Genomic DNA, 20,741 nt, shown 5'->3' with positions numbered 1-20,741 from the left:
TGGGAACGGCCACAGGGGTGCTCTTCTCGCTCTGTCTGCTCCCCCTGCCTTTCTTGACTATCACCCATTTGCCTACCTCCTGTCTTTTCGGTGTGACTGCCTCCCGATAACTCTTATCTATCTCTGCCTCTGCCTCCCGAATGATCCGTAGTTCATCCAGCTCCTGCTCCAATTCCCTAACTCGGTCTGATAGGAGCTGCAGCTGGATGCACCTATTGCAGGTGTGGTCATCAGGAACAACTGTGTTGACCCTGACCTCCCACATACTGCATACGGAGCACACCACTGCTCTAACTGTCTCCCCCATTACCTGATCCTAGATTAGACTTGTGGAAGTCCTCTTGCGCTGAAGCCCGCTGAGCCAAAGCCCAGCACTCTGCTCCTGCCACTCCGCTGCCCGCACCAACGCTGCCCGCTCCTGAAAGTGGGTCGCTTTTTAAAGCTCGCGCTCGCCGCTGACATCACCCGTGCTTGCGCAGCTTTACCTTCCTCCTCAGGTAGGAGATGTAGTGTATATGGAATTCAGCAAGGCATTTGACAGAAGGTAAAGAGTGGTTGTAGACGGGTCATATTCTGCATGGAGGTCGGTGACCAGTGGTGTGCCTCAGGGATCTGTTCTGGGACCCCTTCTCCTCGTGATTTTTATAAATGATCTGGATAAGGAAGTGGAGGGATGGCTTAGTAAATTAGCTGATGACACAAAAGTTGGGGGTATTGTGGATAGGGTGGAGGGCTAGCAGAGGTTACAGCGGGACATTGATAGGATGTAAAACTGGGCTGAGAAGTGGCAGATGGAGGTCAACCCAGATAAATGTGAGGGTGTTCATTTTGGTAGGTCAAATATGATGGCAGAATATAGTATTAATGGTAAGACTCTTGGCACTGTGGAGGATCAGAGGGATCTTGGGGTCCGAGTCCATAGGACACTCAAAGCTGCTGCATAGGTTGACTCAGTGGTTAAGAAATCATATGGTGCATTGGCCTTCTCAATCATTGGATTGAGTTTAGGAGCTGAGAGGTAATGTTGCAGCTATATAGGACCCTGGTCAGACCCCACTTGGAGTGTTGTGCTCAGTTCTGGTCGCCTCAGTACAGAAAAGATGTGGAAACCATAGAAAGGGTGCAGAGGAGATTTACAAGGATGTTCACAAAACGCTGGTGAAACACAGCAGGCCAGGCAGCATTTATAGGAAGAAGTACAGTTGACGTTTTGTCAGGATGAAGGGTCTCAGCCTGAAACGTTGACTGTACTTCTTCCTGTAGATGCTGCCTGGCCTGCTGCGTTCCACCAGCGTTTTGTGTGTGTTGCTCGAATTTCCAGCACCTGCAGATTTCCTTGTGTTTGTGTTTACAAGGATGTTGCCTGGATTGGGGAGCCTGCCTTATGAGAATAGGTTGAGTGAACTCGACCTTTTTTCCTTGGAGCGATGGAGGATGAGAGGTGACCTGATAGAGGTGTACAAGGTGATAAGAGGCATTGATCGTGTGGATAATCAGAGGCTTTTTCCCAGGGCTGAAATGGCTAACACGAGAGGGCACAGTATTAAGGTGCTTGGTACAGAGGAGATGTCAGGGGTAAGTTTTTTTATGCAGAGAGTGGTGAGTGCGTGGAATGGGCTGCCAGTGACAGTGGTGGAGGCAGAGATGATAGGTTCTTTTAAGAGTCTCCTGGACAGGTACATGGAGCTCAGAAAAATAGAGGGCTAAGGGCAACCCTAGGTAATTTCTAAGGTAGGGACATGTTCGGCACAGCTTTGTGGACTGAGGGGCCTGTATTGTGCTGTAGGTTTACTATGTTGTCTATGTTCTACCTTATATGAACCTGAGATTAATTTTCTTCCAGGCTAATTTTCTTCAATAAATCGATAATCTAATAATTAACCGTAATAGAATCAGTGAAACCAACTGGGCATTCAGACAGTGTGCAGAAGACAACAAACTGGGTAACTAGAAAAATAAGCAAGTAATAATGATGAATAAATTAGCAACAAATATTGAGAATATAGATAGATAGATAGATAGATAGATACTTTATTCATCCCCAAGGGGAAATTCAATGTTCCTCCAGTATGATATCACATAAACACAAGACAGACCAAGACTAACTGACCAAAAAAACCACATAATTATAACATACAGTTACAACAGTGCAAAGCAATACCATAATTTGATAAGAGCAGACCATGGGCACGGTAAAAAAAAAGTCTCAAAGTCCCAGATAGCCCATCATCTCACGCAGATGGCAGAAGGAAGAAACCTCCAACGTGGCAAAACTTCCCGATGCAGCCTCTGGAAGCACCCGAGCACAGCCAACTGTGAGTCCGTCCGAAAACTTCCGACAACTTCGTGCCTCCGACCAGCCCTCCGACACCGAGCACCGAGCACCATCTCTGCCGAGTGCTTCAACCCCGGCTCCGGCCACCAAGCAACAGGCAAAGCCGAGGATTCGGGGCCTTCCTCTCTGGAGATCTCTCCGATCGTCCTTGAAACTGAGCCCGTAGGTTGTGGGATCAGTTCAGTGATGGGACACACATTGCAAAACAACAAATTTCATGAGATATGTCAGTGATAGGAAAGCTGATTCTGATTCTGAGCCTCAGGCGTATAAGATGAAAAGAGGTGTTGATGGAGTGGACAGCCAGCGCCTTTTATCCCAGGTAATTGCTAATACAAGAGGACATTATTTTAGGGTGGGTGGGGGTGTTTACACAGTGTGATGGGTTCATGGAATGCCCTTCCAAGTGTGGTGGTTGAGGCAGATACACCAGGGGCATTTAAGAAACTAGTAGGCACATGGGTGAAAGAAGAATGGAGGACTATGTGGGAGGGAAGGTTTAGGTTGATCTTGGAGTGGGTTAAAAGATCGGCACACCATTGTGGCTCAAAGGGTTGGTACTGTGCAGAAGTGTTCTATGTTCTATGCAATGTGCGGACGATAAAGTAAATGTAAACTGGTAACTGATGGTCAGCATGGAGTCAGAGAACAGAGAACAGTACAGCACACAAACAGACCATTCCACCCGCGATATTGTGCCAAACAGTTGAAGTTAATGACGCTAAATCCCTTCTGTCGACACTTGGTCCATATTTCAACATTCTCAACATAGTCACTTGCCTATCTAAGATCATCTTAAACACCTTTATCATGTTTGCCTGCACCACCATCCCAGGCACCGCATTCTGTGAACCCTGCACTCTTTGTGTAAAATAAAATACTTGACCCACCCATCTCCTTTGAACTTACCCCTTCTCACCTTAAAAATATATCCTCTAGTATGAATCTTTCTGATCCTGAGGTAAAGATACTAATTGTTAATTTTTGACTCCTGTAATTTTATAAACTGACATTAGGGCTCCCTGCAGACTCTGCCATTCCAGAGAAAACAACCCTGAGTTATCCAGCTTTCATTTTGTGGGCCAAAGGGCCTTTTCCCTGGTGTGTGATTGCATGTTGCTTTAAAGGTCAGACCTGGGCTACCCTTCCCCTAATAAATGAGGCTTAACCAGACACTTGATTCCTGGTTTACTTAATTGTCTCCTTTTGAACTCCACAGCTGTCCCAGCAGGACTTGAATTCAGGCCTTCACGTTGTGACTGCCTCTTTTTTACTTGTCTGGTGAGGTTGCCACCACAGCGGTGTGTTTCTTTGCAGAATCCTTGTAGTTGTGCAGCGACATTGATAATGGGTTTGTTTGGGTCACAGCTCAGAACACCATGGCTGGCGCGGACCAGGGAATCAGCTCCGAGCTCATCAGTCTAGAGGTGGAGTCTGACAACGTCCCCGACCTCACGTTAATCGACCTTCCAGGCATCACTAGGGTTGCTGTTGGTAACCAGCCACGGGATATTGGAGACCAAGTAAGACAGAAACTGACTGTGCGGTAGGAAATTATTATGTGATAATGTAATCTTTGGATCTGAGTCGGCTACTGAAGTTTCTATTTACGGCAAATTAAAGGGAGCGTTTCTTTCACACCTGAGCATATCTGTTATTCACTCTTCCCACTCATCCTTGTGTTTCAGGTGAAACTTGTCTTCTTCATATTTTGTTCCTCTTCTTTCACTCCTACTAGTCATCTCTCTCTGTTCCTCTTGTCTGCTGTCTCTACATTTCTCTTGTTTTTCACTTTATGTCTTGCCCCCTTGATCTTTTCTTCTCTCAAATGGACAATGCTGGAAGTTCTCAGAAGCCAGCAAGCAACTGGGGAAACAGTGAATACAAATATGAATAAATTCTGCAGGTACCGGAAATCCAAAGCCAGCACATCAAATTCTGAAGGGATTCAGCAGGCCAGCCAGCATTTACGGAAAAGAGTGAACAGTCGACATTTTGGGCTGAGACCCTTCATCAGGACAGGAAAGGAAGGGGAAAAGTCAGAGTAAGAAGGTGGGGAGGGATGTGAGGAATAAGTACAAAGTGTTAGGTGAAACCGGGCGAGGGAGAGGGAATGACGTTAAGAGCTGGGAAGTTGATTGGTGAAAGAAATATAGGGCTGGAGAAAGGAGAATCTGATAGGAGAGGACAGAAGACCATGGAAGAAAGGGAAGGGGGAGGAGCAGCAGAGAGAGTTGATGGGAGATAAGGTGAGAGAGGGAAACAGGAATAGGGAATGGTGAAGGTGGAGGGGGGAATTACCAGAAGTTCATCAAATCGATGTTCATGCCATCAGGTTGGAGGCTACCCGGATGGAATATAAGGTGCTGCCATCAGGTTGGATGCTACCTAGGTGGAATATAATTTATTTCTCCTCCAACCTGAATGTGGCCCCATTGCGGCAGTAGAGGAGGCCATGGACTGAGATGTTCGAATGGAAATGGGAAGTAGAATTGAAATGGGTGGCCACCAGAAGATGCTGCTTTTTTGTGGAAGATGGAGCAAAGGTGCTTGACAAAGCAATTTCACAATCTACGTCGGGAATTACTACCCCTTTTGTTAACTGTTCACTTCATCTATCTGCTGTTCTGATACTGATCTTCTATGTCACGTGCCCTGCATTTTTCCATTCACTTTTAGTTCCTTTCTGAAGTTGTTGTTTACATTTCAGCTACACAATTTATTCCAAAATGGTGACATCTTCTCCTTCTGTCCAGAAGAGAGCTGTTAGTGTTTCATTAGGAGTGCCTTCTTCAGATCATTCCAGCTGAACCCAACTGGTCCCAATCTGGACAGGAAACAGAAAAAAATTTCCAATATGCCAACTAACATTGAAAGATAACAAATCATATTGTTGAACATCTTCTTTGCCATGAAAACATTGACTGTTGCATTTCTGTTTAAAGAGATGGAGAAAAATTGTAAATATTAAATCAATTTGTTGAATGAATTAAGTTTCCTCATTCTTCATTCAGATCAAGCAGCTAATTGGCTCCTACATTAAGGAGGATAAGACCATTAACCTTGTGGTCATACCATGTAACATTGACATAGCGACCACAGAGGCCCTGAAAATGGCCCAGGAAGTTGACCCTACAGGAGAAAGAACACTGGGTAAGGAAAAAGTTTCTCACTTTTAGAAGGTTGCTGTATTAATAGTGCACCAAACCTCCGATTAAACATCAAGGGTTTGGAACAGCTATATATGTTCCCTTAAGACATTATCATAGAACTTCATCAAAGAACATTTGACAGTGAGTCTTACAACGAGTTCTTAGATCATGGAAGTAGGTTCTGTGGATCTCTTAAAGGTGAAGTGAGTGAGGGAGAGATTGTACAAGGAAATGTCCGAGGACAAGAAGATATGGTTGAAAGTACAAAGGCCATTGGTGAAGCTAAGAAAGTAGGTTGTGGATGGAAGGGCTAGTATTGCAGACATGTAATAATTTCTCTGATGTTGGTGTTTAGTGTGTGTGTGTGAGTAGGTTACCATGTTTACTATTATTGTATCCAAAGCCTTTTATTAGCTGTAAAGTGATCTGGATGTTCTGAAAAGAACATGAAAATTACTGAATAATTTCCTTCCCCTGGAATTAAAACAGAAAATGGTTAATGTACTCAGCAGGTCAGGTCAGTGAATGTTGCAGGTTAATCTTCTTTCTTCAGAATAGAGAAAAAGTAAGAGAACAAGCATGTTTTAAGGCACAGAAAGGAGGAAAGGATGGGAAAACAAAGGGAATCTCCTATCATGACTCAATTCCATTTGACCTATCTGGTATAGGCCGACTTCAAGATGATAATTCCGTGGTGGCAGAGTAGTTGGTGCTGCTGTCTCACAGCTCCAGGGTCCAAGCATCAGTTCTGTCTGCATGGGATTTGCAGTGGGAAATCTCCCTGTCACATGAAAAACATACAGACTCCACACAGACAGCATGCAAGGTTAAGATCTCATGTTCCTCATGCTGTGAGACACAATTGCTTGGGATATTTACTACCCATTATGCACTGGCATTTAAGGCAGCAATGAAGGTCCTCAATCTCCGTCAGTCCATATTGCCACACACAGATGTAGAAGGATTCCTCATTGCTATTTCCATAACAATTTTGTTTTACCAGTCAGAGTTGTTAGCCCTGAGTTGACCTCCGAACCTGGAGAACACCCTTAGTCTGGCTTGTACCCTTTGACCTGTTTAGCATGGGTGACCCTATCAAGAGCCAAAGCATAAAGGCCCGACTCCAGCCAACACTGCTCTCTGGGTCATTGAGGCATGCAAGCCTCCAAACCCAATGACAAGTTTGTGGTCCTCTTGAGGGAATTGCTTTGAGTGCTGTTTAGTTAATAGATCATTGTTGATCTTTCTGGAGGGTGATGAATGAGAAACAGAAAGCAACAATATGCTGGTAATCTGAACTTTGGAAGTACCCTGCAGGTCAGGTAATATCTGTAGGGAGTTCATATCATCACAAGGATTTTGCTGGGGCCATCAGCATCCAAGGAAATGAACAACCAGTTGACATTTCAGGCCAAGACCTTTCAGGACCGGAAAAAAATTGGGGAGAAGGTCTCGACCGGAAATGTCAACTGTTTCATGAATGCTGCCTGACCTGCTGAGCTCCACCAGCATTTATGAATATGTTGCTTTGGTTTTCCAGCCTCTGCCAAATTTTTGTGCTTTAGTTTTGCTGGGGCTGCTTGGCTTTGGTTATAATGAGAGAGTGGCTAGGCCTGGAACGTAGGAAGCTGAGGGGTAACCTGATGAGGGTATACAAACTCACGAGAGGCATGTGATTGATAAGCTGATAGATCACAGTCATTTTCCCCAGGGCAGGGGAGTCTAAACCTAGAGTGCCAAGGATTCAGGAAAAGGAAGACGATTTAACGGGGACCTGACAGGCAAGCTTTTCACACAGACGGTGTTGGGAGTATGGATCAAGCTGCCAGCTCTCCGCTGGAGGTTGCAGTGTTTAAAAGACACTTGGGCAGTGCATAGATTGGAAAAGGTTATGGGTGGTTTGTAGGCAAATGGGACTAGCTCAGGAAGGCTTCATAGTTGGAAGGAGGAGTTGGGGTACAGGGCCTGTTTCCATGCTGTGACTGATAGATGGATGACTTTATATCTTGGAAGACTATCTACATGGAATAAATCAATTCAATATGGAGGCCTGAGGGCTGAGCCTCCAGTTTGTATTGGGCTTCATTGGAAGTGTTTAGGAGGTCAAAGACAGCGTTTTCCTGTTTCTCCTCAAGTTCTGATGTAACCTTGTGAACCTGTAACATTCAACTTAGCAGTTCTCTTTCTGCTTGATAGGCCATGTATTGTCATCTTTCCCCTTTACTTCAGATGATGTTAGAGGTGTATATTGGGTGAAGACACACAGTCCATTGAAAGAACATCAAAAACTAGAAGGTGTAGGTTTAAGGTAGAAGGGGAAAGGTTCACAGGACACACGAGGGGCAACTTCCTTATACAGAGGGTAGTGTGTATCCTTGAATGATAGGAGAGGACAGAAGGACATGGAAGAAAGAAAAGGGGGTGGGGGAGGAGCACCAGAGGGAGGCAATGTGCAGGCAAGGAGATAAGGTGAGAGAGGGAAAAGGGGATGGGGAATGGTGAAGGAGAGGGTGGGGGAACATTACTGGAAGTTCGAGAAATCATGCCATCAGGTTGGAGGCTACCGATACAGAATATAAGGCCTTGTTCTTCCAGTCTGAGTGTGGCCTCATTGCGACAGTAGAGGAAGCCATTGATTGACGTATCAGAATGGGAATGGGAAGTGGAATTAAAATGGATGACCACTGGGAGATCCCGCTTGTTTGGAGAATGGAGTGTAGGTGCTCGGCGAAGCAGTCTCCCAATCTACATCGGGTCTCTCCGATCTACAGGAGGCCACACTGGGAACACCGGACACGGTACATAACCCCAACAGACTCACAGGTGCAGTGTTGCCCCACCTGGAAGGACTGTTTTTGACGAATGGTAGTGAGGGAGGAGGTGTAGGGGCAGGTGTAGCACTTGTTCCGCTTGCAAGGATAAGTGCCAGGAGGAAGATCAGTGGGGAGGGATGAATGGACAAGGGAGTTGCGAAGTATATATAAGTTAGAGATACATTACTGAACAGGCCTTTCTGGCCCAACGTGTCACACCACCTGGCAACCCACCTATTAACCCTAGCCTAATCACAGAACAATTTACAATGACCAGTTACCCTACTAACTGGAATGTCTTTGGGATGTGGGAGGAAATCCATGCATTCACAGGGAGAATGTACAAAATCCATACGGTTGACATTGGCATTGAACTCCAAACTCCGATGCCCTGAGTTGCAAGAGCATTTGCTAACCACTGCACTATACTGCGTGTGTAGCTAATGTGCTGCTTGTTGAACTAACATCCAATCAGAATCCTGAAAATAGTTTGATGTTGGTCAGAAGTACGTTAAATCCACATGAAGGTATACACCCAGAATCAACTCTAAACTAGGATCCACTCAGTGGCGATGGAAGATCCAAGGGCGTAGGATTTGATGTGTAGAAATATAGACATCATTCAGGAATTGGCCTGATAGGACAAACTGCCTTTCTCTGCCATTCCACGACTCTGCTGCTTTTAACAGAAGTCTTGCCGTCTTTTTCATATGCAGGTATATTGACTAAACCTGACCTGGTTGACAAGGGAACAGAAATAGACATCCTCAAACTGGTGAATAACGAGGTTGTTACTTTGAAGAAAGGTTATATGGTTGTCAAATGCCGTGGACAACAGGATATTAATGACAATTTGACACTGGCTAAGGCTTTAGAGAGCGAAAAAGCTTTTTTCAAGCAAAATAAGGTTTTCAGGTAAGACAAAATGGTTGTTATTGTTCCTTTGTCATCATATTTTCATTGTTATTGTTTCAATAGGGAAGATTACAAAGAACATTGAATATTGAATATTAAAACACATCATGTCTTTGTTGTAGGCAACTGTATGGGTTAATTTCCACAGATGCTGCCTGACCTGCTGAGTTCTTCCAGCATTTTCTGTCGGTTGGTTTGGATTTGCAGGATCTGCAGACTTTATGATCTCACGTAAGTGGTCACAGGAATCCAGATGTGATGTTTTTCTCTTACCTTCTTGTTTTTTCTTAGAACACTCTTGGACGATAATGCGGCGACAATACAGTGTGTGGCTGTTAGACTGTCGACAGAATTGGTGATGCACATTCAGGTGAGTGATTCTTTATTTCATCCAGTATACTGAACTTACTGCCTGTTACACTGCTGGCGTTTAGCTCTTCCATCTCTGGCAGTGGTCAGGGTGTGCATGTTTGTCCACAGACTGCTGGGAACTGCACCATCAATCTGTTGGCTCTATTTTTATTGTGTGACAGTATGTGTGCTTGCAATCTTGAATGCGCTGAGTGCCTTGTGCACTGTATTTTTCCACGTTAGCCCCAGAAGTATGCTGTTTTGTTGGACTGTATTAATGTATGGTTGAATGATAATTAAACACCAGTTTGATGTGATTTTAATTGACTTGGGTAAATGCGATGTTAGCATTCCATTTTATAGGACAGGAATATAAAAACAAGGATGTAACGCCATGTTCTTATAAGGCATTGGTCAGGCAGTATTTGGAGTATTGTGAGCAGTTTTGGGCCCCTTATCTAAGAAAAGATGAGCTGGCATTGGAGAGGGTCTAGTGGAGGTTCATGAGGATGATCCGAGGAATGAAAGGATTAATATATGAAGAATGTTTAATGGCTCTGGGCATATCCTGATGGAGTTTAGAAGAGTAAGGGGGAATCTCAATGAAATCTATTGAATATTGAAAGGTCTGGACAAAGTAAACGTGGACAAGATGTTTCCAATAGTGGGGGAGTTTACAACCAGAGGGGTACAACCTCAGAGTAGAAGGACATCCCTTTAGAAGAAGATGAGGATGAATTTCTTTAGCCAGAGGATAGTGAATCTGTGAAATTCATTGCCAGAGATGAATGTGGAGGCCAAGTCTTTGGGTATATTTAAAGCTGAGTTTGATAGGTTCTTGATTTGAAAAGGCATCAAAGGTTATGGGGAGAAGGCAGGAGAATGGGATAATAAATCAGCCACTTGATGGGCCGAATAGACTAATTCTATGTCTTATAGGTGGCAAAATGACACGGTGATAGAGCTGCTGCCTCACAGCCCCAGTGACCCGGTTGAAACCCGACCTCTGACACTGTCTGCATGTTCTCCCTGTGATTGTAGGGTTCCCTCCCACATCCCAACAAAATGTGGATTGGTAGGTTAACAGGCAGCAGTAAAATGTCCCTAGCTTCATGAATTTTGCCCTGCTGTGTGAGGAACTGAGGCTGAGGCAATGGGCCTGCTCTGTGCTTTGGATCTATGGACTCACTCTCATTCTGAATGCTGTGGCTTGCCTTTATGCTTTGCATGATATGTTTTTCCCTCTCCCCCTCTCCCTCCCCTCTCCCTCCCCCTCTCTCCCCCTCTCCCCCCTCTGTCCCTCCTCTCTCTCCCTCACCTGTCTGTCCTACCCCCTACTCCTATGTTTTATGGTCTTATAATCTGTCAAACTACTTTCTCTTCATTCCTACTTCCTACACTGAGTAGCCATCCTATCAGTTTGTCCATTGTAAGCAGGGGTACAATGGGCAGTACAGACTTGATGGATTGAAGGACCTGTTTTGTGCAGTATGACTCCGTGGCTCAACAACTTTGGGTGACGCGGCATCGCACCTATTAGAACTGCTGGCCCGCAGCTTCACGAGCTCAGATTTGAATGCAACCTTAGACGTGGTCTGTGTGGAGTTTGCATGATCTCCCTTTGATTGTGTGGCTTCCACTGGGTTCCCTGGCTTTCATCCACATCCTAATCATGTGTGGGTTGGGATATTAACTGGCTACTGTATGTCGATCAATGGTAGCATATTCAAGAGTTGATGGGAGCGTAATGGGATCAGTGTAGGGTGGTACAAATGGCTGCTGGTAGACAGCCCAAAATTGATGGACAGAAGGGTCTGTTCCTGGATTGTATGATCTTATGATCATATTGTTTTTGTCTAATTCTTTCAAAGCAGTAGAATATCCTTTATTCTGCTTCTTCTCGAATGGAGACATTTCCATTTCCCTTAGTGGATTTATGGTAAAGAACCGAACTGATGTCCTCCAGTGCAGGTCTCCATCAGCCAACTACGGGAATCTGCTCTTTCATTCAGTGTGGCCTATTGAAAGTCTCCGTTATTATAATGACTTTAATTAGATGCTTTCTCTTTACTGTTTGGAGAAAATTGCTCCAACGTGATCAGGATATCCTTTTACTCAATGTCGGCAAGACCATGGAGCTGATCATTGATTGCAGGAGGAGGAAATCGGAGACCAGTCCTCATCAGAGGATCAGAGGTGGAGAGTCAGCAACTTCAAATTCCTCGGTGCTTTTATTTCGGAGGAGCTGTCCTGGGCCCAGCATGTAAGTGTAATTAGGAAGAAAGTACGGCATCGCCTCTACTTCCTCAGGAGTTTGCAAAGATTCAGCACGACATTGAAAACTTTGATAAACTTCTATAGATGTATAGTTGAGAATATACTCACTGGCAGCATCACAGCCTGATATAGAAAAAATCAACTCCTCTGAACAGGAAATCCTACAAAAAAAAGTAGTGGACCAGTCCATCATGGGTAAAGCCCTCTCCAACACTGAGCACATCTATATGGAATGCTGTCAGACGAAGCCATCATCAGGGACCCCACCCACCCTGGATCAGGACTTTTCTCACTGTTGCCATCAGGAAGAAAGTACAGGAGCCTCAGGAACAGTTATTGCCCCTCAACTATCAGGATAACTTCATTCAACTTCACCCACTCCATCACTGAACTGTTCCACAACATATGGACTCACTTTCAAGGACCCTTCATCTCACGTTCTCGACTTTTATTGTTGTTTTATTTATTATCATTAGTTCTTTCCTTTTGCTGTTTGTTGTCTTTCGAACACCGAAGTTGGTGCGGTCTTACATTGACTCTATTGTGGTTATTATTCCATTTTGGATTCATTGAGTATGTCTGCAAGAAAACAAATCTCAGGATTGTATAGCTGACATTTATAGACTTTGATTATAAATTTACTTTGAACTTTGATAGCCGTATCCTGTCATTGCACATGGAGAGGCTCTTTACAACCGTGCAGTCTCTGGTATGAATCTTCTGTTGATGGTTCTCTCAGCTTTGGATGAAATATTATTTAGAGTTGGTAGTGATGGAGGGCCTGAGGTGAGCGAGGGCTTAGGGTGAAAGAAATCCCAGGGTAAGGGAGGATCATACCAGAGAAGGAACAGGCCTGAGGTGGCAATATCTCAGGATGGGGAAAAAGGAACTTCTCAGCATAAGGACGTGAAAGAAGGCCCAGCATCAAAAGTTTCTCCAATTGTCTCCAGGTGCCAAAGTTCAAAGTACATTTATTATCAAAGTATTTATGTGTTATACAGCCTTGAGATTCATCTCCTTACAAAGAAATGCAAAAGAACCTGTTTAAAAAAAAGACTCTCAAATACCCAATTTGCAGAGAGTGGCAAAATAAATGGTGAATAAAAAAGCAAATAGCATTTAGAATAAAAGTGAGTCCATAGACATGGTGCCTGGAGCAGATATGAAAGTACTGCACTTTACATTGAATTGTATAATTTATCATGGGTGCCATGGTATCATAGTGGTTAGTGTGACATTATTACAGCTCAGGGCATCGGAATTCGGAGTTCAATCCCAGCATCCTCTATAGGGAGTCTCTGTACGTCTTCCCCGTGGAATGCAGTGTTTCCCCCAGTGCTCCACTTCCTTCCCACGGGCCAAAGACATACCAGATTGGTTAACTGGTCATTGTAAATTGTCTTGTGATTAGGTTAGGGTTAAATCGGGGTTATTGGAGGTTGCTAAGCAGTGAGGCTTGATGGGTTGGAAGGATGTATTCCACTCTGTATTTCTAAGCCAGGGGATCCCAACTTTTTTTTATGCCATGGACCAATACCATTAAGCAGGAGGTCTGTGGATCCAAGGTTAGGAAACCCTGTGCTAAATAAATAAAAAATTATGTCCGAAAAAAGGTGAAATCAGTGCTACCCAGGAGACGAAAATAGGTTTTAGAAGCAATTCTTCAGTTAAAGAGGAGACAGTGGGGGAAAACTCTGCCTGCTCAAGACGGTTTTGTAGCGTATAATAACATGTTCTCAACTTCTCTCCACAATGAAGAGAACTTTACCATCAATTCAGAATGAAATTCAGTGCAAAATTGCGGATACCAATAAGGAATTGCAGAGGCTTGGACAGAGAGTGCCTGTGGATGATGAGGAAAAGATGTCCTTCCTCATTGACGTAAGTACAATTGTAATGTCCTGGTTCATATTTTTTCCTGTTATGCTGTATGTATTTCAGTTTGTGTTCTATGCGAGCTGCTGGTTTTCAGCTTATGTTTGGGTTACTGTTGAAGATAAGAGATGAGGAGAAATGTGTGCCATCCAATTAGGATGGTCAGATTAAGGGGAGGTTTCTCTGGTGAGATGCACTAAGGATGGGCTTGGTGCTTTTGTTGGAGAGGAGACGAAGAGAGAAGACACTGATGAGAACCGGTTGTAGCGTACGATCGGTGGGAGACCCATTTGTTCAAGATGGATTGCGAGTGACGTTCGGAAGCTGGTGTGTGCTTGTAACGGAGTAGCAAATGGCACAGCATCCACACAAACCGGGGTTTGGGGTGGGATCAAGTGCGCCTCAATCTCACGAGTTTAGCGGGGCTAGAGATTGTCTTTCCTTGAATTGTGCAGCCAAGGAAACCGGGGTGTTTCACAATAGAGAACTCACTGAGGGATCTTCTCCAAAAAAAGTTTAGCTTTGTGACAAAAATGTTTGAGCCATTTTGATTTGATAGAAGTCAGGCTGACAGGAGAGCTAGGGAACAGAAGGCAATCATTCAGAACTTCTCTCAATACTCAGCCTGTAGGCTCTCAGTGAGCTCATTTGTAATTTAATTTGTGATAAATTATTTTTGTCCCTAATGGACTAAGAGGCACTATACCACAATGTAATCTACACTGCATGTTTTTCTTTTAGCATTGGGAAGAAGATGGTGGTGATGTCAGATATTGTTCAGTAATGAAATGAAGCAGAAGGTGCTGGAAAATTTCAGCGGGTCAGATAGCATCCGTGGATAAAGATACTGTTAATATATTTGGCCTGTTACGAATGTGCCACAACTCTGAGGGGCCAAATGGTACAAAGTCGCCCCCTCCTTCTTGAGAATCGCAAGATCACTATTAATTCGGGTCTGGGACCCAGGAAATGAGAGAGAATCCTCAAGGTTTTTGGAATGTGTCCTGGCCCCTCAGCGATACAAAGCCACAGATAACGGCCATTGTCTCTTGGAGACGGAATTGTGTATTGAGTACTGTTCTATTCATTGAAGCCCTCAGGGGGTGACCTGAGTGGGCTGGTTGAGGGATTGCATCATCCCAACCTGATTGACATCTGAGACCCCGTGAGTAAGGATAAAAGAGGGTCTGGGGAACAACCCCTTTAGACGCACCAGGAGAAACGCGAGAAATCCCGTGACAGCGTTTAATAGCGACAGCCGGTGGGGGCTCGTGTGCATCCTTCCCTTGCCTGGGATTGGCAGGCTCACCACGGAAGAACGGCTTCAGCTAAAGGAGAGGCCACCACCAATGAAATTTCGAAGGATCGACATCATAAAAAGGAAAAGCTGGCAAGTTTCTAAAATCTCTCTCTTTTCAACCAAAAAGCTGCAGCCTGAATGAACTGAGTGACTTTTATATTTCCATCGGACAATACATTATCCCCTAGACAACGATAGAGCTTATTTCTTATTGATTATTATTATACCCGCACCTGTAGATTTAGTATTGACAACGTATATTATCTGTATGTTTGCATTGATATTATTTTTGTGTATTTTTACCAATAAATACTGTTAAAAATAGTACCATCAGACTTCAACGGACCTTGCTATCTTTGCTGGTAAGTGACCCAGTTACGGGGTACGTATCAGGCCAAAGAGCCTTTTTCAGAAAACAAATATAGCTCTTTGTCTGCTTCCATAGATGTTGCATGATCTGCTGAGTGCTATCAGCGTTTTCTGTTATAATTTCAGATTTTCAGCATCCATAGTGCTTTGATTTTCAGTTATTGGAATTGGAGTAATTAGAATAGAGGTTTTCCAAAGCACCAGTGGTTGTGTTTGAGTAAATAGAGTGAAACTTGCTATCCGGGGCACAGAGACTGGCTGAAGAGGAAGAGGCAGCAGAAAGAAATACTTCTATTCAGGAGCAATGTTGTAACTGGAATGCAGTACCAAGAATAGTAGCTCCATTTCCAAAGGGAAAGAGGATTCGAAGGAGCTTCAGAGGAAGGCTGGGAGGATTAGGACTATTTGGATGGATTCGCCAATGGACCAACAATACAATATGGTGAAGTGGTGTTTTCAGTGCTGTAGAGTGCCATGATTTAATCCAAGTGGCAAAATGCAATAGACAGTATCTATAGAGAGAAATATGCAGTCGACATTTGAAGGCCGAGACTTTTCATCAGAGGTGCCTGTGATATTCTCTTCCACTGAAGTTCAGGGCAACCCTCTCTGACTGCTCCCCTCTGTGATCTCCACTAACTTCTCAAGGGGAGTTTAGTGAGATCCTCTCTCACTGCTGCGCCCCTCTACAATCTCTACTGTCGTCTCTCCAGGAGTTCATCGAGATCCTCTCTCCCTGCTTTCCTCAATGATGTGTTTTATCTTCTTTACGATTGAAGTTCATTGAGACCCTGTCTCTGCTCCCCCTCTGGATCTCCACTGCTCTCTGAATTATTTATTCACTTCCACAAATGCTGCCTGACCTCCTGAGTTCCTCTAGCATTGTGTGTGTGTGTGTGTGTGTGTGCGTGCTTATTACTGTGGATTTCCAGCATGTGTAAGATCTCTTGTGTTTGTGGCATAATCCAATGTTTGGTATAAATAGAACCTGCAGTGGAGAATTCTTTTAACAGGGTCATATTTGAAACTATCTCATTGACACCAGCTTTTTATTCCCCAAATGCAATTATAACGAAATGTGTATTCTCAAAGCCTATTTAAGACAGGCCTGGTAACACACCCATTATGTTAGCATTACCCTCACACATCTGTAATCCCAACCCTGGTCAGTAGGTGTCACTAAGTCACTCCACTTATGTTTTGTATATCGGCCAGCTCTCTATCATTTGGACCAGTTGAGGGGTCTCTACTCTCCATTTCACTCCATAGGTGCTACCAACCCAGAGTTCTTCCAATGCTTTGTGTGTTGCTGCAGATTCCAGCATCTGCAGTCTCTCTTGTGTCATCAGATGTTGAATTTATCTTCACCACTTGACAACTTCAAGAGAAATACAGCACCAATATCCATATGTAGCCTTGTTTGAACTTAGAAGAATTCTTGACTTCATTAGCTAGCAGGGATGTGGACTGGTCATTTAGTTTAAGTGGAGCTGGCGATAAAAAACATTCCAGACCCTGACACCAGCTACAACTTTGCCCCGTTCTTGAGCATCAGCAAGGATCCAAACTCCAATCCTGGCTTCACTCACCCACCCCACTCACAGTCTGGCCTGCGGCTCTGCACACAGTCTAAATCCTGGCTCTGGCCACACATCCTACTTCCACCCTGGACCACTGAATCACATTCCAGACTAATGGGTGAGCCAGAGGATAGACCAAACCATCAGATTAAAGCTTTGTTACAGACCCTGGCGCTTTCTGAAGGTAGGGATGCTCTCTGGTTAGGTCACATTTGGAGTACTGTGTGCAGTTCTGGTCACCATTTTACAGGAAGGATGTGGGAGCATTGGAGAGGGTACTGATGTTCACCAGGATGTTTCCTGCTCTTGAGAGTATTAGCCATGAGGAGAAGTTGGAGAAACATTGATTATATGTTCTGCAATGTCAGAGGCTGAGAGGCACCGTGACTGAAAATAAACAGTGAGAGGCATAGAAACAGGAGATGGCCTTTTTCCTCAAGGTGGAAATATCAGATACTAAGAGCATAACTTTACCATGAGAGTGGCAATGTTTAAAGATTTATGAGAGCAAGTTTTTTTTTACACAGAGAGTGGTAGGTGCCTAGAGCAGGCTGCCTGTGCCAATGTTCAAGAGGGATTTAGACGGACACATGAATAGACGGAATGAGTGGATATAGGCTGTGTGCAGGCTGATGGTAGTTGTCTGTCACATTCACAGGTGACAAGAAACCTGTGTGAGAGAGTTTTCAAGTGGAAAAGCCATGGCACTGGGGTGATTCCACTCTCTTGATCGCGGACGACCAGATCCACTGGTATGAATAGTCCTGACGAAGGGTCTCAGCCCGAAATGTTGACTGCTCATTTCAATGGATTCTGCCCGACCTGCTGAGTTCATCCATCTTGTTTGTACATGTTGATTTGACCACAGCATCTGCAGTGTACTATGTGTTTACACTGGAGTCTTCCTTGGCTGCAGTGGATGTCCGTGACTTCTGTGCCTCACTGTGCCCTTTGCTCTCCACAGAGCGCTGTAAATCCTGGCCTTTGGGTCTCAGTGTAGACTCAGTCTGCCATGCTGGAGCTGAATTTGCATGGTAGGGCAGGCATGTCCATATCTCACTGGGGTACAAAACAACCCCCCCCCCCCCCAACTTACCCTCACCTGGTTTAGCTTGCCTGTCGAAATGCTGTACCAGAGTGTGACTACTCTCGTATGTCAATAACTACTAGGAGCCACAGGTGGGAGCTGGGTGTCCAGTGGGGAATGCGCAGCCCCAGAATGGACACATCAAGCCCCTTCACCAGAGGTGCTACCCCTCCCTGAACACCCCATACAGCTCATGCAGGCCGATAGGATTAGTTTAAATCAGCATCAGTCAGCACAGACATTGTTGCTCAAAAGGCTAATTCCTATGTTCTATTCTTCTATATATTCTGTGTTCTTGTTGAAACCTTGGTATTAGTGTTAGCATTGTCACAGTGAAAATCTTGTCTTGCATACTGTGCAACAAACTCAAAATGCTGGAGGAATTCAGGTCAGGCAGATTCTATGGAGGGGAATAAACAGTCGACAATTCAGGCTGCGACAAATCATCGGGACTTGGCCCAAAACGTGGACTATCCATTCCTTGCCGTAGAAGCTGCCTGACTTGCTGAGTTCCTTCAGCATTTTGTGTTTGTTGCTCTGGATTTCCAGCATCCACAGAAGCTCCTGTGTTTATGTGCGTACTGTTTATATGGATTAAATTATTACACAGTGTATTGAGCTAAAATAAAACAGTAACAATGCAGAATAAAATGTGAAAGCTACTGAAAAAGTGCAATGCAGGTGAACAATAAAGTGCAAGGCTTGAACTCTTCTGAGTAGCTTGTCAGGGTAGCTGAGTGAAGACGTTTCCCCCAAGGTGGAAATTTAGAATCTGGGAATAAGAGGTTTCATTTTAATACTGGGATAAAGTGGAATTCCTTCAGAAAGAGGATTATGAATCTTTGGAATTACCTACTCTATAAAGTGCTGAAAGTGTTGCCTTCCACTGCGATGACATATTTTTCTCAAACAATTGTTGAGGGTAATGTAAGGGAGGCAGGGGTATGGTTATGCTGGCTTCAACACTGGACTTTGAGGCCCGGGTTCCAATCTGACTGGCTCCTTGAACATTTTTCACCTGTGTTGAGTGTTGAGCTTGCAACTTAGCCTCATAAGAAAGCAGACAAATGCTAAGGAAATAGCAGAACAAAATGCTGCCCTCTGCATGAAAAGGAACAAAAACAAAGTAAGGGGTGGAACCCTACACATAATTCACAGGCACCGACATTGAGTTGGGATTCATTTTAAGAGGCTGGTCTGATGTAATGACATGGAGTTTTATTTACTGTGCTTTATGTTCTGCATTTGCTTGACAATATAGTCAGTTGTACCGGTTTGCATTAAACTTAAAATGTCTCTGTCATTTTATTTACGAAACCCTACAATAGAAATCACAAAATGCATGAAATGGGGACGATTGTTTATAAAGGTGTCAAGGGAATGGAAAGTGCTGGTACAAGTGTGGTGCCCAAATGCATCTTTGACAAATTACTTTTTGGATTATTTGCAGAAAATTAGAGGCTATATTGAGGACGTTGTTAACGTAACAAGCGGAGAGTACACAAAGGACTACAGTGATAACGATAGACTGTACAGTATGGCACGTATGGCTTTTGGCAATTGGAATGATCTGCTTATTTCAGAGCAGGCTAAGTGTAAGTATTAAAACTGACTTCCATTCATAATGTCATGGGGTACGCACTTGAAAGTGCATACAGGAAGTTTACCAAGTTTTCTGTGAGCCCAAAGGCCAATGGGTTATTGTTATGTGTGTCATGGTAGTTAGAAGCTCGTGTAATATTTTACACCTCCAGTGATGGGCTTCATTCTCTGCTGCTGACTGGAAGGAGATTGTACCGTCTCCCCGTGGCCGCGTGGGTTTTCCGCTGGGTGTTCTAGTTTCTTTTTATGTTCCAAAGATGTATGGATTTGCTTGTGGGAAAGGGCAAGAACAGAGGCCAGGCTCACCAAAGGTTTTAAATTTACAAAAAAACAATAGTCAAAATATAAAAGTAAGTCGTAAAGAGGCTTTATTCTTCAATCTTCTGTCTTTCCAGCCGAAAAGGTAATGAAAACTAGAGTAACAGAACACTTTACAAAGTCCCGTGGGAGAGAATTACCTGGATTTACCAATTACAAGATCTTTGAGTCACTCGCCAGGAATCTGATTCTGAAGATGCAACCTCACTCTTTAACCATGCTAAAAGAAATATCAGGTAATGTGTACAACTGACAACAAGCACACTGACAGCTGCACATCACTGTTGTAATGCATGATTATTTGAGTTACTGTCACCTTCCTGTCAGCTGGAACTGGTCTGGCCATTCTCCTCTGACACCAACAATCATTCCACAGTCACTTACTGAAGAATGACAATAAACAATCATGAATCTTGTCCTTGTTGCGAGAAGAGATTTCATAGAGGGAGCAAGGTTTTGATTGGCTAGAAGGAATACATGGTGAGGAATTGACCCCATTAGGTGATTGCTCACGGACCAGGGGTGGAAGATCTCAGGTTATTGAGGGGAAAATGTAAGAAGCAATGTGAGGATTTTGAACTGTCAGTTACTCCCTAGAAGGAGAATTGAATGGTCAGCTGAGAGTGAATAATTCACAAGGATAGAACAAAAGAGTGGAGAAAATAAAGAAAACTGATTGCCAGCATTAAGTTGAAAGGATAAATAGCCTCTTTCTCAAAGAATCATACATTATAGAAATGTACTGTGTTGGCCATCAAAACCCTCAC

General features: G+C 44.0%; 1 protein-coding gene across 1 annotated transcript in view; it reads left to right on the top strand.

Moving 5' to 3' along the window:
• LOC140727544 (interferon-induced GTP-binding protein Mx-like) overlaps positions 1 to 20,741 on the top strand; it is a 56,657-nt gene that overhangs the window by 22,044 nt on the left and 13,872 nt on the right. Inside the window, exons 6-12 of the mRNA XM_073045013.1 lie at positions 3,704 to 3,858; positions 5,350 to 5,488; positions 9,017 to 9,215; positions 9,507 to 9,585; positions 13,602 to 13,724; positions 19,505 to 19,649; positions 20,052 to 20,210. Of these exons, the coding sequence (XP_072901114.1) occupies positions 3,704 to 3,858; positions 5,350 to 5,488; positions 9,017 to 9,215; positions 9,507 to 9,585; positions 13,602 to 13,724; positions 19,505 to 19,649; positions 20,052 to 20,210 (999 nt within the window). The remainder of the gene's footprint in view (positions 1 to 3,703; positions 3,859 to 5,349; positions 5,489 to 9,016; positions 9,216 to 9,506; positions 9,586 to 13,601; positions 13,725 to 19,504; positions 19,650 to 20,051; positions 20,211 to 20,741) is intronic.

Source organism: Hemitrygon akajei, chromosome 5 (assembly GCF_048418815.1).
Source record: "Hemitrygon akajei chromosome 5, sHemAka1.3, whole genome shotgun sequence".
NCBI classification, from domain to species: domain Eukaryota; kingdom Metazoa; phylum Chordata; class Chondrichthyes; order Myliobatiformes; family Dasyatidae; genus Hemitrygon; species Hemitrygon akajei.
The sequence above is the reverse complement of the archived record's forward strand: the minus strand, read 5'-3'. Positions and strand labels throughout refer to the sequence as shown.